Source organism: Scaptodrosophila lebanonensis, unplaced genomic scaffold (assembly GCF_003285725.1).
Source record: "Scaptodrosophila lebanonensis strain 11010-0011.00,11010-0021.00 unplaced genomic scaffold, SlebRS2 tig00000072-arrow-pilon, whole genome shotgun sequence".
In the NCBI taxonomy this organism is placed as follows: Eukaryota; Metazoa; Arthropoda; class Insecta; order Diptera; family Drosophilidae; genus Scaptodrosophila; species Scaptodrosophila lebanonensis.
In genome coordinates this window covers 4,261,586-4,274,308 of record NW_022060558.1, presented here as the reverse complement: position 1 = coordinate 4,274,308, position 12,723 = coordinate 4,261,586, and the positions used below count along the sequence as shown (strand labels likewise).

At 37.8% G+C, this 12,723-nt stretch overlaps 1 protein-coding gene across 2 annotated transcripts; it reads left to right on the top strand.

Moving 5' to 3' along the window:
* The first annotated feature begins 3,762 nt into the window (after positions 1 to 3,762).
* Positions 3,763 to 11,779, top strand: LOC115625613 (GATA-binding factor A). 2 transcript variants are annotated; one of them, XM_030520748.1, is made up of 4 exons: positions 3,763 to 3,789; positions 8,969 to 9,535; positions 9,608 to 9,872; positions 10,935 to 11,779. In XM_030520748.1, the coding sequence occupies exons 1-4, from the start codon at positions 3,763 to 3,765 to the stop codon at positions 11,636 to 11,638; spliced, it is 1,563 nt and encodes a 520-aa protein (XP_030376608.1). In that variant the 3' UTR covers positions 11,639 to 11,779. The 2 variants fall into 2 exon arrangements, with proteins under 2 accessions (XP_030376608.1, XP_030376609.1); XM_030520749.1 differs by having other exon boundaries at positions 8,969 to 9,544.
* Positions 11,780 to 12,723: the final 944 nt, after the last annotated feature.

Below are 12,723 nucleotides of genomic sequence, written 5' to 3'. Positions count from 1 at the left end.
CCGAGTTTGGTTATTCTAGCTCTTGTACCTTCTGAGATGCTTGCGCTCATACAGACGGACGGACGGACAGACGGACGGACGGACATGTCTATATCGACTTGGCTTGTCACCCTGATCAAGTATATATATTCTTTGTGCGGTCTGCCACGTCTCCTTCTGTGTGTTACATACATGCGCACAAAACTAGTATAGCCTTTCACCCTTTGGGTACAGGCTATAAAAATATAATTTTGGCCCGCCAAAAACTCAATCGCTTCATAAAAGTCATAAATTAACTAGTAAATGGAACGCTCGTCCTGAGATGTACATTCCGTTGAATTAGTGAAAACTAACTTTTAGGAATGCAAAAGTGTAACTTCAATGTATAAAAAATGCAGACTTGAAGAATCCCTAAATTTATACCAAGTAAAGCTACACTGAACGACAGAGTGCACAAACCTAATTGCAATCTCTCAGAGATATACAAGTATATTAGATTTGAGTTTTGTGTGGTCAAATCTAGTCGAATAAGTACAAGTAGGTTTCTCCGATATCTATGTATATAAAAAAGTGTTCATTTCATTGCACCACAAATAGTTTATCCAGACTACGTGCTCAACAATTGTCTTATATCCAAAACTACAACTCCAACTTTAAAAATAGATTTGCCTACGAAAAACGCGAGCCCAAACTGCCCAAAACACTTAAATGCATCGGGCAGACTCGGGGCAGCGAGAACAGACGTCACACTCTAAGAAACGACGGGAAAATCTCATAATTACGCATAAAAAGAAATCAGAATATACATTTGAATACATTCATCGATATAGCCGTAGACATACTCGTAGTCGAAGAAGCTGGGAAGAGTGGAGTGACGGACTGGTGGAGTGAGATGCGCGGCGACTGGCGCACTTCGCCATTAAGAATCGAACCACAAATCCACTTATAATCACTACAAAAACCAATAAACATTGCTTTCATCTTTGCCGACCTTGCGACATGGTGGTGAGCGGCAAAGAGGTAGAGGGATAGGGGGAGATAGCAAAAGATCGTCTACGATCAAAGCGACAATGAAGCTATGGCTGTTAAAATCAAATGCACTATATAAGTAAGAAGAACATAGCAAAAAGAAAGTCTTAAGCGGTCGCGGTGGCGGTGGCGGTGACGCCACTTTGAAAATATTTTGGTGACATTTTTCCGGCTCTGCTCCGCCGCAGTCATTCAAATGGGCTTAGAAGGATAAGTGGAGCCAAGACAATTATCATTTGTCTACTTATTATCAATAACAATACCCTTAAATTTCCATCAGACTTTCTTCGCTCGACTTCATAATTACCCCTTTTTCCACGCTATGACGTCATGTACAGTGTGGAATGATAGCAATGATATGTATGCTTGATTTCCAAAAAAGCACGTGTCAAGTTCATAAAACTATATTATTGTTTTAATTTTATCAATCGTGTTTACAGTTGCTGGATAAGCCTCATAAAAGTTATTTGGAACGTCGCGAAGTTGCTCGAGACTCCGACTACTCATCAACGTTCTCAGCCTCCTTAACAAGATCTTGTATATATGTGCGTGTGTATGTATGTGTGAGTGGACGATCGCATTAACGCTTCAGCGGATGGTATATGAAACTGTTCACAAATTAAGGTCCATTAGCGCAGCAGGATGTGTCAACGTCGATTGAAATATGCCCATGTCTGCCGTGCGGTTTTTGTTTTGACATCTTTCGTACCCTCCTCCTTGCCCCTTTCTTTGATTCCTGAGCTTTGTTTTTGTCTTCCTACAGCAACGATAATAAAAATTGCTTTTAGCTGCGAGGGAGTTCAGGTTGAGGCCTTGCCATAACATTTTGATGGATAATTTATGTGTTCTGTTCAGATTGCACGAATTAACGCACATTGCTTGATTAATGATGTGGGACAATTGTTTTGGCCAATTTTGTAGGGTACCTACAAATATGCCATTCGTTCCGGCATATGCATACATATGTAGTTGAATAACGTGTTCGGTATTTTACATTGTCTTATGTATAATGTGTAAAGATAACTTTCTACGAGCTAAGAAGTGAAGCTATTGTTCCCTTTATTGTGCTTTTATTCCTCCAAGGCCCATAAGGCCGCGTACACTGCGAGAAAAATTACAGCCTACAATTGTGACCGAACCTGTTAATTTTTTTTTTATGTTTTAAATACAAACTACACTTGAGTGAGCTTAAATCAAGCTCGACCAAGATTTGTTAAGCCTTTAATCGAGTTAAACCACGGGTTAAAATGTTTATAATTAATATTATAACTTATAAAAAACTGTATACCCTAAACAATAAACCATTACACACCAGAATCAACTAGTCAATATAACGACAGAGTAGATCTTTATAAAAAAGGAGAATTCTTTAATTGTGATGTTATGCCCAATAAGCTCGTTGAATATAATAGCGCATGTGTATGTATGTATGTACGTAGTTTATTGTTCTTGTGCATGCTAGCATAACTATATACTACTATAATTGTATAATTATTAACGACAAAATATGGCTCAGCCGAGGTAATGAGTAGATCCTTTAACAGTAAAACAATATACAGAAAAAATCAATGGCAAACGATTTAAAAAAATGAATTATTATATTTCGCTTAAATTAATTAAACACTGAGAAAATTCAAGGTCGTGCCCATTATATAAACATCGCATTTGTTAGGCTGCCAAAAGGTACTCGTTCTCTCTAGCCTCTGCGCACACTTCCAAATCAAAACTGCTACCTACAGTTCTAGTTCAAGTAGTGCTCCGAGTGTTGCGGCATCGGCAACGGCATTGGCGACAACAACCGGTTTCAGATTTCAAGTACGGATATAATTGTTCAAGACTTACATGAAATTGACTAATTTTCCATTCTGCCGCAGTGAAATTAAGCGCCGTCTCTGCCGCTGCCCCTACCTCTGCCTGCGGCGAAGCCTGCCGCTGTGTATGAAATGTGCACCTACAAATTTATACCTGACAGGGTTGTCAGCGCGATACCAACACTCTAGTAGCTCTATCTCTATCTAACTCACCTCACCCTCCGACTCTGAGTGCGGCTGCTGTGCTCACGGATATTGAGATTTTGTGTGTGACGGCGACGCCTGCAAGTGACACTCTCTGTCTTCAATGCAGCCGAGAACCGGGCTGAGACAGATCGATGGACGGCGTGGACGACATGGACGGACGCACGGACGACTGGCCCATTGATGAAATTGACTTTTTATGTTGTTGGCTTGACTTCGTTTTGATTTTGCGTGGCGCGCAGTCTCAGTCTCAGTCGAAGTCACCGTCGCCGTCGCTGTCGACGTTAAATTAGTTGTTGATGTTGTGCCTGCGGCGGACTGGATTTTTGGGATTAAGTTTTTGTTTACTTTGAGGCGTTTTTTAGTTTGTTTGTACGCCTCAAGGAAGTCAGTTCGTTGAGCACTTCGCCGTGTGTGTCTTAAAAAATAATAATAAACAACGAAAAAAACAACAAAAGTATAAATGTATTTTTAAGTGCCCGTAAATGGAATAATAAGACAATTTATTGCTTTACAACCGCATTAATCAAAAGCTTTACACCAATGCCTATAATGAATAAAACAATTCAACCCGGAGTCATACATAATAAACGATTAGTTGAATGCATTTAAGGCGGTTAATAAAACTCCGAATTGGGCATTTTCATGCACTAAACATAAATTTTTGCCATAAACGGGAAACTGTGCAAAGTAATTAAAGCGATTTGTCAAAAAGCAGCTAAACATTTTGCTATAAACAATGGGCCTTTTACTAAGCGATGGTGATGTAAGTTTTTACTAAACAAATTTATAAAATTCGATTTTCTTGCTTATTTAAACGATAAATAATTCTAATGAAATCGCACAGGCACTGACTTTATTATAACACGATAAAAATCAAAGAATTTAAAATTATAACAAGAAAGGAATGCTAAAGTCGAGCAGGCTCAACTCTTAAATACCCTGTACCACCCCACAAAAAAGTAATTAAATTAATTAATTAATTTAATTAAATTAATTAACTAAATTAATTTAATTAATTAACTAAATATTAACTAATTAAATATAAAATATTCCATGCATGCATACATACATTTACATTTACATTAGAATCGTGCCTAATGCGTGTTTGTGTGCTTGTACATATGTATGTATGTGTGCATTGGGCCTGGTTATATGGCTATATATGCACTCGCACAAAACTAATATACCCTTGTACCCTTTGGGTACAGGGTATAAAAAGTTAAAAAGTATAGGATCTTAAAACCCCATAGTGAATGCAGTTTAATTTATAAGTATTTCTTTGTGAAGAACTATTTTTTTTTTAACTTAACCGTAGCGCTTCGATATAGATATATTTATATCTTCCATATTAGTGAGATTTTTACAAAAGTTTTTCAGGAATGATATTTTATATCATTAAGATATTAACGGCGGTAAAAGTACACCTAACAGTATTCTTGAATTCGGTCTAGCTATGATCAATCAATAAAAGGTTAAGTACCAAATAAATACTTTAAATAAAATCGCTCTTAAAATACAGATAAAGATTATTTAAAAAAGAATACAGCCTTGAACTTAGGAATACTTTTCATTAAATCAGATTATGTTTTCCGCAAATTAGAAATGTTTTTCCTAAAAGTACGGAAATTTGTTTAAACTTAAAATATTTTTGCATTACGTGTATATTAGTGTGGCGTGGGCTTAATTCACGTTAAAACCTATTATTTTTAATATAAATCGCAGCAGACACTTGATTCGATCCACGCTGCTACCATCATGACAGCAGCATTCATCCATTATAGGACAGATCTTAAATAAAGATTAAGGAATTACAAATAACATTTTTTTTGAGATCATATTTACATCAAAAACAGTAAAAACTCAGATTACACTTACGCTGTTTTTACAACCTTTAAATGAGTATTAGCGTCTTATAATTACTTTCAGTTATTACTTAAGAAATAGTGCAATAATGTTAGATCTGTAACTGCACTTGTAAATAGGCCTAATGCGTAAAGTCATGTGAAGTGCGTCCTCTTTCCTTTTTCACTACGTCCTTCATATTTTAATTCTTCGTCGCTCAGAGCTTAAGCGATTTTCGTTCTTTGTTTTCATTCCTTTCTTTGAGATGACAAATTATGGAACTTCCCACTCGTCGTCTTCATCAACAACGGCTACAACTGATCGTATCTGTTGATGTCGATCCGTTGCCGTTTTGTGGGTCAATTTAATGGAATTGATTTTTTATTTCTCTTCTTCCAATGCTGGACTACTCGTATAACCAGAGGCGTTGGTTGTTGCTCTCTATGCTTTTTGGTTTTATTTTTCGACGTTTTATAAGCGCCAAAGCGCCTTTTCAGCCACTTCCAAGTCGTCTTACTCCATTTCTGATTATGCCCATGTGTGTGTGCTCGCCGTGATCCTTCTTTACCTACTTGACCATATGCATTTGCATGGGTTTCATCTCCTGGCCGAAGTTGCTGCAGCATGTTGACAATTTTTCGTGCGGCCCGAGTCTCTTTGATGTTGCACCGGCCTTATAGTGGCAACTGCCGGCGCTCTGTTTGATCGAGTGATCTTCTAAAGGGAGCGACATTATAATGCACGCGTGGTCAACTCTTTGACGTTCGATACATTTTACTTTTTGTTTCTGTTTCGCTTTAGCTTTTGGATTTTGTTTTGACGACCTTTGTTTCTTTTTCGGCACTGTGTATATTTTAATTACTTAAAAGAATTTAGTAATAAAGCTGAATATATCTATATCTCATTCTTTTCCTTGCTTTCCATATTCATTTAATGTGGCTACGAAAATGGGAACAAATCAAAAACGTATTTGACTAAAGAAATTGATGAACAGAAGCAGAAATCTTTGGAATATCAAATTAGCTCATAACTAATTAAGCTATTGGAAGCAATAACAAAAGGCCGTGCAATTAATACAGATGTAAAATTATAGATACATATGGCTATGATTTGCCCATGCAAGAACAAAAAAGATAACTCTAAGATGAAGAGTTTCAGAAAGAGTTGTAAGAAAAGAGCCAACAAATTATTTAATATAATTAGTTTTTCACCGAATTTTTAATATTGCTGTAGATTCTGGGTTTTAATATTTACCAAACTTACCAAACATACATCTAAACATACCAAAGTATATTTTACTTCAAGCACTTGTGGTGGCTATGCGGGTTTCGATTGCCAACTTTTTATACCCTGTACCCGTAGGGTAAAAAGGGTATATTAGGTTTGTGCAAAGTATGTAACATGCAGAAGGAAGCATCTCCGACCCCATAAAGTATATATATTCTGAATCAGCATGACGAGAGAAATCGATCTAGATATGTCCGTCCGTCTGTCCGTCCGTCTGGATGAACGCAAGGATCTCAGAAACTATAAAAGCTAGAATAACCAAAGTTGGCATCCAGATTCTCCTAGGTCCGAGACGAGTTTATTTTATTTTTTGGAGAGCAGAATCAACATTCCCTGTCGTGACTGCAAAAGTGGCAGATTTCCAAGCGATGGCCATCTGTTTATACATATAAGATAATGCATACAATCTGTGTCAGAAAAAAACAAAATTGAAACACTTTGATATTTACAAAAATTTCATACATCATCGCATTAAATTTCTGGGATAAGATAAAGACGTCAAATATTTTTGTGTAAACTGAAAAAGAAATATTGGGCTTATAAATAAAGATATACAATTGGTGCGTTAATTGATTTTGATTTGAAGTACAGGTTTCAATGTTTCCTTTCGATTTACTCTTGCGTGTGTTTGTTGTTGATGTGCATGTGGTTGTTGAACTTTTGAAATGGGGAGAACGCAAAACTTAAAGCAATATTGAAAAGCACTTGAAATTGTAGAATATTATGATTTGGTGTAAAATTGATAGTAGACAAAAATAAATGATAATTCCATTCTCAAATGGGAAACAGCTTTTATAAAATTGTGTGCAATGCGAAAAGACGTTATACGTTAAGCCTAAAAGATGAAATTTATAAATATTCATAAGTATGTATATATGTAGGTAAATAAATGAAGAGTCGTGTATAATATTTTTTAACAAAAATGAAGTGATCAAGCAGCCACTAAAACTACAGTTTCCCAAGATAATTGTGATGACAAATGCATTAAGTCATTTAGTTACGCATACCTACAACCAAGAATTTATTTCTCAATGGCCATAGGGTGGGAACTATAGATAGAAAGGTTAGGAAGCTTCTTTTTTTTTGGTTTTCATCGTTTACCTTTCGGGAACCGTCGCAACTGTAGATCGACATTCTCAATATTCAATTGGTGTGCAATATAAATTTATAGACAAAAAGTTTTGCATACGAAAACATTTTCTTAGTCATAACATTTATATGACAGCTTTATGATTTAGAGATCTGACATGGTGGGTCACGATATCTTATATTATGTCCGTAAAAAGAATAGCGATCAACGTAGTAGTTCTAAAATAAAAGTATGGCAGGAATAATGAATAAAGTAGACAGAAATATGGGTGGACGGATATTCCCTAATTCGATTTCGTTTCATCTCGCTATTCTGATCCTATAACGTGTGGTCTACCAATCTTCCTTACCTTTACACTCTTCCGTAAAGAGTAAAAAAAGTCATATCTCAACCAGACCAGCCTTCGTACATTTTAAAGAATGCATCGAACTATGAAAACTTAATTACCAAAATTAACAAAATGGTCTTATTATTGATCATAGTATTTAAAAAAAAGTACATGAATAAACAATAAAATAAATATGTACGTATACGTGTACACATATTGACAATTTTATCAATTGAAAATATGAAATTAGCCTAAGAGCAGAACATATAAATAGTACTCATTAAATTACACCTAATTCTGTTTTTACACGGTAGATTGGTTTCTAAAAAAAACGTGTAAAAAAAGACATTGATCATATGCAAAATGAATCTTGCTAAATGGAATAAAGTAGTGTAACCATATATAAAATTTTCAAACCGTTTAAGTCAAAATCGTGTAAAAAAAGACCGTGTAAAAATAGAATAAGGTGTTGTAATGATTGTTGTATATTAGTTGCATGCTTTTATTTGCATTTAAATGTAATAAATCATTTCAAATCAGTATTTATTTATAACAACTGGGCTGCTTATAGCTTATAGTAGATCAGAACTCCCTAAACTAATGAGTTGTTTAACAGCTCACAAACTGGTGGAATTCTGAAAGACATCAGATATAAATATATGCTAAAGAATTTCCGAAAGGGTGACGAAACTGTGGTCTCTAATGAAAATTCCCAAATGAAGGACAATTGGTTTCAATTATTTTCCGAGATTATTTTTCGGTTATTTTTCGTTGTTAAAATCAAATTTAATTTTACATGACAAAGAGTGTACTTTATTCTGTGGTTTACCTGTACTCTGTACACATACCTATGTATATGTTTATTCAAAATAAGCGATTTGTAAAATAGTAAATTCGAAGAAAAGATTATTTGATTAGAAAGACTACAACACTATTTCTGTACATACTTAATAAAAGAGAACACAGAATTACGATTAACAAGAGAGTTCTAATCTGGTTTCGAATAAAAAAATTAAATCTCACAGTTAAAAGCGTCACTGAAAATGATCTTTTTCGATCCTTCGACACTTTACATTTGCTTCTTGTGCGATTTTTGACAGAATTAGTCGTACATACATACATACGTGTATGTGTGCATGAAACGAGTTTTCATCTCTCGTAATAAGCGTAGCAGAGGATGGGATATGGAAGGAAGGCATAAGCGTTACAGCTCAGCAAGAAGCAGGCAGCAACAAAATGGCTGCCAGCGGGGTGTTGCTCGCAATTGAGTTGCGAGCAGCCAATAGCAGGCCAAGCCTTGTGGGCGCAATGCCTGCCACGTAGGCGCGTCGAGTTGAGCGTGTTGTGTGATGCCTGTTTGAGTTGCTAAAACATTCTCTCATTTCTCTCCTACAGTCCGTATCGGATCAGCAGTCCACTCGCGACAACGCCGCTGCTGGCTGCAGCATCAGCATTGAGATGTATCATTCGAGTGCCGCTGCAGCCGCCGCTTACACAGACCTTGCGGCTGCCAGCAGCGCAGCCGGAGCCGGCGTCCCCGGATACCATCACCAGCAGGCCGTCAACGCTCCGGTCTATGTGCCCTCCAGTCGGGCGTTGACCAACAGCCAGTATAATCATGTGGCGGCGCATTTTGGGAGCGCTGCCGCTCAGAACGCCTGGACCACGGATAGTTTTGGCAGCGCGCATGCGCAGTTGCCGGCACAGTTTTATACACAAAACGCTGCCGTAATGATGACTCCCTGGCGGACAGCCTACGATCCGGGATTTCAACGCTCATCGCCGTACGAGAATGCAATGGACTTCCAATTCGGAGAGGGTCGCGAGTGCGTAAATTGTGGCGCCATTTCCACGCCTCTGTGGAGACGGGATGGCACCGGTCATTATTTGTGCAATGCTTGTGGATTGTATCACAAGATGAATGGCATGAATCGACCTCTGATCAAGCCGAGCAAGAGACTGGTGAGTACAGTGAGTAGCAATCTGCAAATCGACAACAGGATCGAATGCCCAAACATGGATTATCCTTCGCAGACCTCCAATCGCCGCCTGGGCTTGTGCTGCACCAACTGCCGAACACTCAACACGACCCTTTGGCGACGAAACAATGACGGTGAACCAGTGTGCAATGCCTGTGGTCTGTACTTCAAGTTGCACGGCGTAAATCGACCGCTGGCTATGCGAAAAGACGGGATTCAGACACGCAAACGGAAGCCGAAGAAAACGGGAGGCAGTGGGACAAGCACGAGTGGCACCAGCACGGGGACAGAAGCTATCAAGGAGTGCAAGGAAGAACATGGTAAGTACAGTCAGCATAATTTGAATCAACAAATGGGGGCAGCATAGAGGAGAGTAACTTATACAATAGAGCTGTTTGGATGCGTACAAATTGTAGTTTCTCCAAAATTGGAGCTAGACCAACAGCTGCTATGAAAGAACTTTAAAAGTATACACAGTTTACATTCTCAAATATTTACATTCTCAAATATACGCATAGAAAAATAGAATTTAGAAGCAAACAACAGCAAAACCGTTTTCACTTTTTAAAATGTAATTCATTAATTTAATGTATTTAAATTATGGCACATGCTTTTATGCAATTCTTCAATAGCAGCAATGACGTATGTGTGTGTGTTTTTTTATTCTATTTATTTACTACATATATTAAAAAACAGTGTAGAGAACTTGAAGAAAGAAGAATATAGGACATACACAGTTGAGCCAAATTAGCAACAACAGCTATAACTTCCTTAAGTGTTTGACTTAAGTCCTACTAGATGCAATTTCGAACTATAACAAAATTCAGGAAAATTACTTATAGCGGAGGAGTGGAGGTGCATTAGGGAAAATAGACAAACTAGTCCTTCCTCGGCCTTAGCAGAATCTACAATCCAAGTTTTGTTATTCTAGCTCGTACGTGTATACTTTCTGAGATCCTTGAGTTCATACGGTTTGACGGACAGACTGACATTGCTTTATTAACTCGCCTTGTCATAGTGATCAGGAATATACTATACATACTTTTCGGGGGCCTGACATGCCTTGACATTGCTTTTCTCTTGGCTTTCGCTTCTCTCGTAGTTGAAATCTGCAATTTAAAGCCGTTGTGTTTATCTGTTATCATTGAATTGTGGATGTTGATTTTATTCAAGCTACTTATATGTAACAGACAGAAGAAAGATGAAATTAAGTACTTTGGACCTGACTTTCAGAACTAAATTTTGCTAATTCTGTTTTGAATATCTTTAGAAACTGCCTAAGTTTGGCAACCTATACTTAGTTTTAGAAGACACCTTCCTAAAGACTAGAAATAAGTTTATTGATTTGTCGAACTGCAACTAATTTATGGTTTCCCGTATAGATTTAAAACCTACTCTCAGTCTGGAACGTCACAGTCTGTCCTCCAACATTAGCAAGCTGAGTCTCGCCTCCAGCTCAGGCTTGCACGGATCCCTCAGCAGCCATGGACAGCAACAGCAAACACATCAGCACCATCCACATGTACAGCAGCAACAGGCGCCGCAGCACCACCACCATCTTCATTCGCAACAGCAGCATCTCTTCCACTCGCAACAACAGCCCAGTGCTGCTCCCTCGAGCAATGCCTCAAGGCACAGCCTACCTCTGCATAGCGCCAGCATGCAGCTGTACACCCCATCCACCTTACAGAGTCAGAATCAGACAAGTAACTCCGTTGCAGCATCCCCCTACACGAGCAGCAATGCGGCCGGCGCAGCAGGAGGAGGCGGAGGTGCCCTCACACCCACCCTTAGCAATGGCACACCATCGCCCCACTATCAGCACCATCTGCATGCCTCCAGTACTTCGCATAGCCACCATATGCCGCATCATCATATACACGCAGCCGCGGCAGCTGCAGCCTATGGCGTGAAAACGGAGTCCAATACCAGCAACTACGATTACGTAAATAACTGCTACTTTGGAGCGTCCTTGGGTACGCTGGGATCTGTCTCGACGGCCTTGGGTGGAGGTTCGGCCGAGTTGGCTGGCTATCATCATCAGCACAACGTTATACAGGCTGCTAAGCTTATGGCTACCTCCTAAGCTTAGGCGCTGTGATCTCCCCCGCTATTGGTGATGCGAGAATAACTATCCAGTCAGCCCCTACATAAATACCTATATATAGTATATAGCTCTATATGTTGTGTTGGATAAAAATGCATACATTGATTGAAAAGACTTGGAAAGGCCATGATCTAAATTTCATTTTGAGCTTTTTTATTCGCAATTACGGTCGTAGGAAATACAAATGTGAAATTACCACTCGGTAGTATTTGCGTGAGACCAAGAGTTAAAAATGATATCTCGAACATGCCCCCAACTTAGTTTTACTTAACTCCTAGTTAACTTTTATGATCTATATATAACTAGCAAGTCCTCTTGTACAAATATTAGTCTTAGTAGTACGATGCAATATGCACAATATCGCTAATCGCGTATATCAAAATTTGCTATTACGTGTATGAGTGGTCCCTAGAACTATCTTCAAATTGTATATGGTCTGCACATATTTATGTATATAAAATTAAGCGTATAACAAGTAACACTCACCTTCCTTTAGTTTTATAGCATACATTAGTATTATGTTTCTTCATAAAAAATAAAAAAATAAAAACAAATAAATTCGATATTTCGTACATGGATAATTGAATTTATATTTCTATAATCAAAGGTAGAACGATGCTGAAGTATACTCGTACATCCACACTTTTCTATTTTTTCAAGATTTTAATATTAACCCGAAAATGGGTTGGGTTTCATTAAAAAAAAAAAATTTTGAGCTACTCTCCCAATATGATCTAAGAATCCTCTTTTAATCTAATATTTAGATGCTTTTCTGTACACCCTGTACCTCGTACACTAGTTTAGTGTGAATGTAACATGGTGGACCACGTAAAGTATAAATTCTTAATCAGTATAAAAAGGTACGGCCATGTCCCACAGCATGTCCACACACTTAGTGTGCTATAAACATACTTGAAACAGGACATGTGTACCAACACAACAATCTTAAAAAGTCAACTTACTTTTGAACCCACCTCGTAGTAAGTATAAAGTATATGTAGAACATATACATATGTAAATGTATGCAAAAATAGTTCATATGTTGGAATGCAAGTTTGCATGTA

What these genes read in the sequence shown, in the direction of transcription:
- LOC115625613 (XM_030520749.1), top strand. Translation starts at nt 3,763, where the DNA reads ATGGGCCTTTTACTAAGCGATGGTGAT. An exon ending in TTTTACTAAGCGATGGTGAT is followed by an intron (nt 3,790 to 8,968) that starts GTAAGTTTTTAC and finishes TCTCTCCTACAG; the next exon opens with TCCGTATCGGATCAGCAGTC. An exon ending in GCAAGAGACTGGTGAGTACA is followed by an intron (nt 9,545 to 9,607) that starts GTGAGTAGCAAT and finishes TATCCTTCGCAG; the next exon opens with ACCTCCAATCGCCGCCTGGG.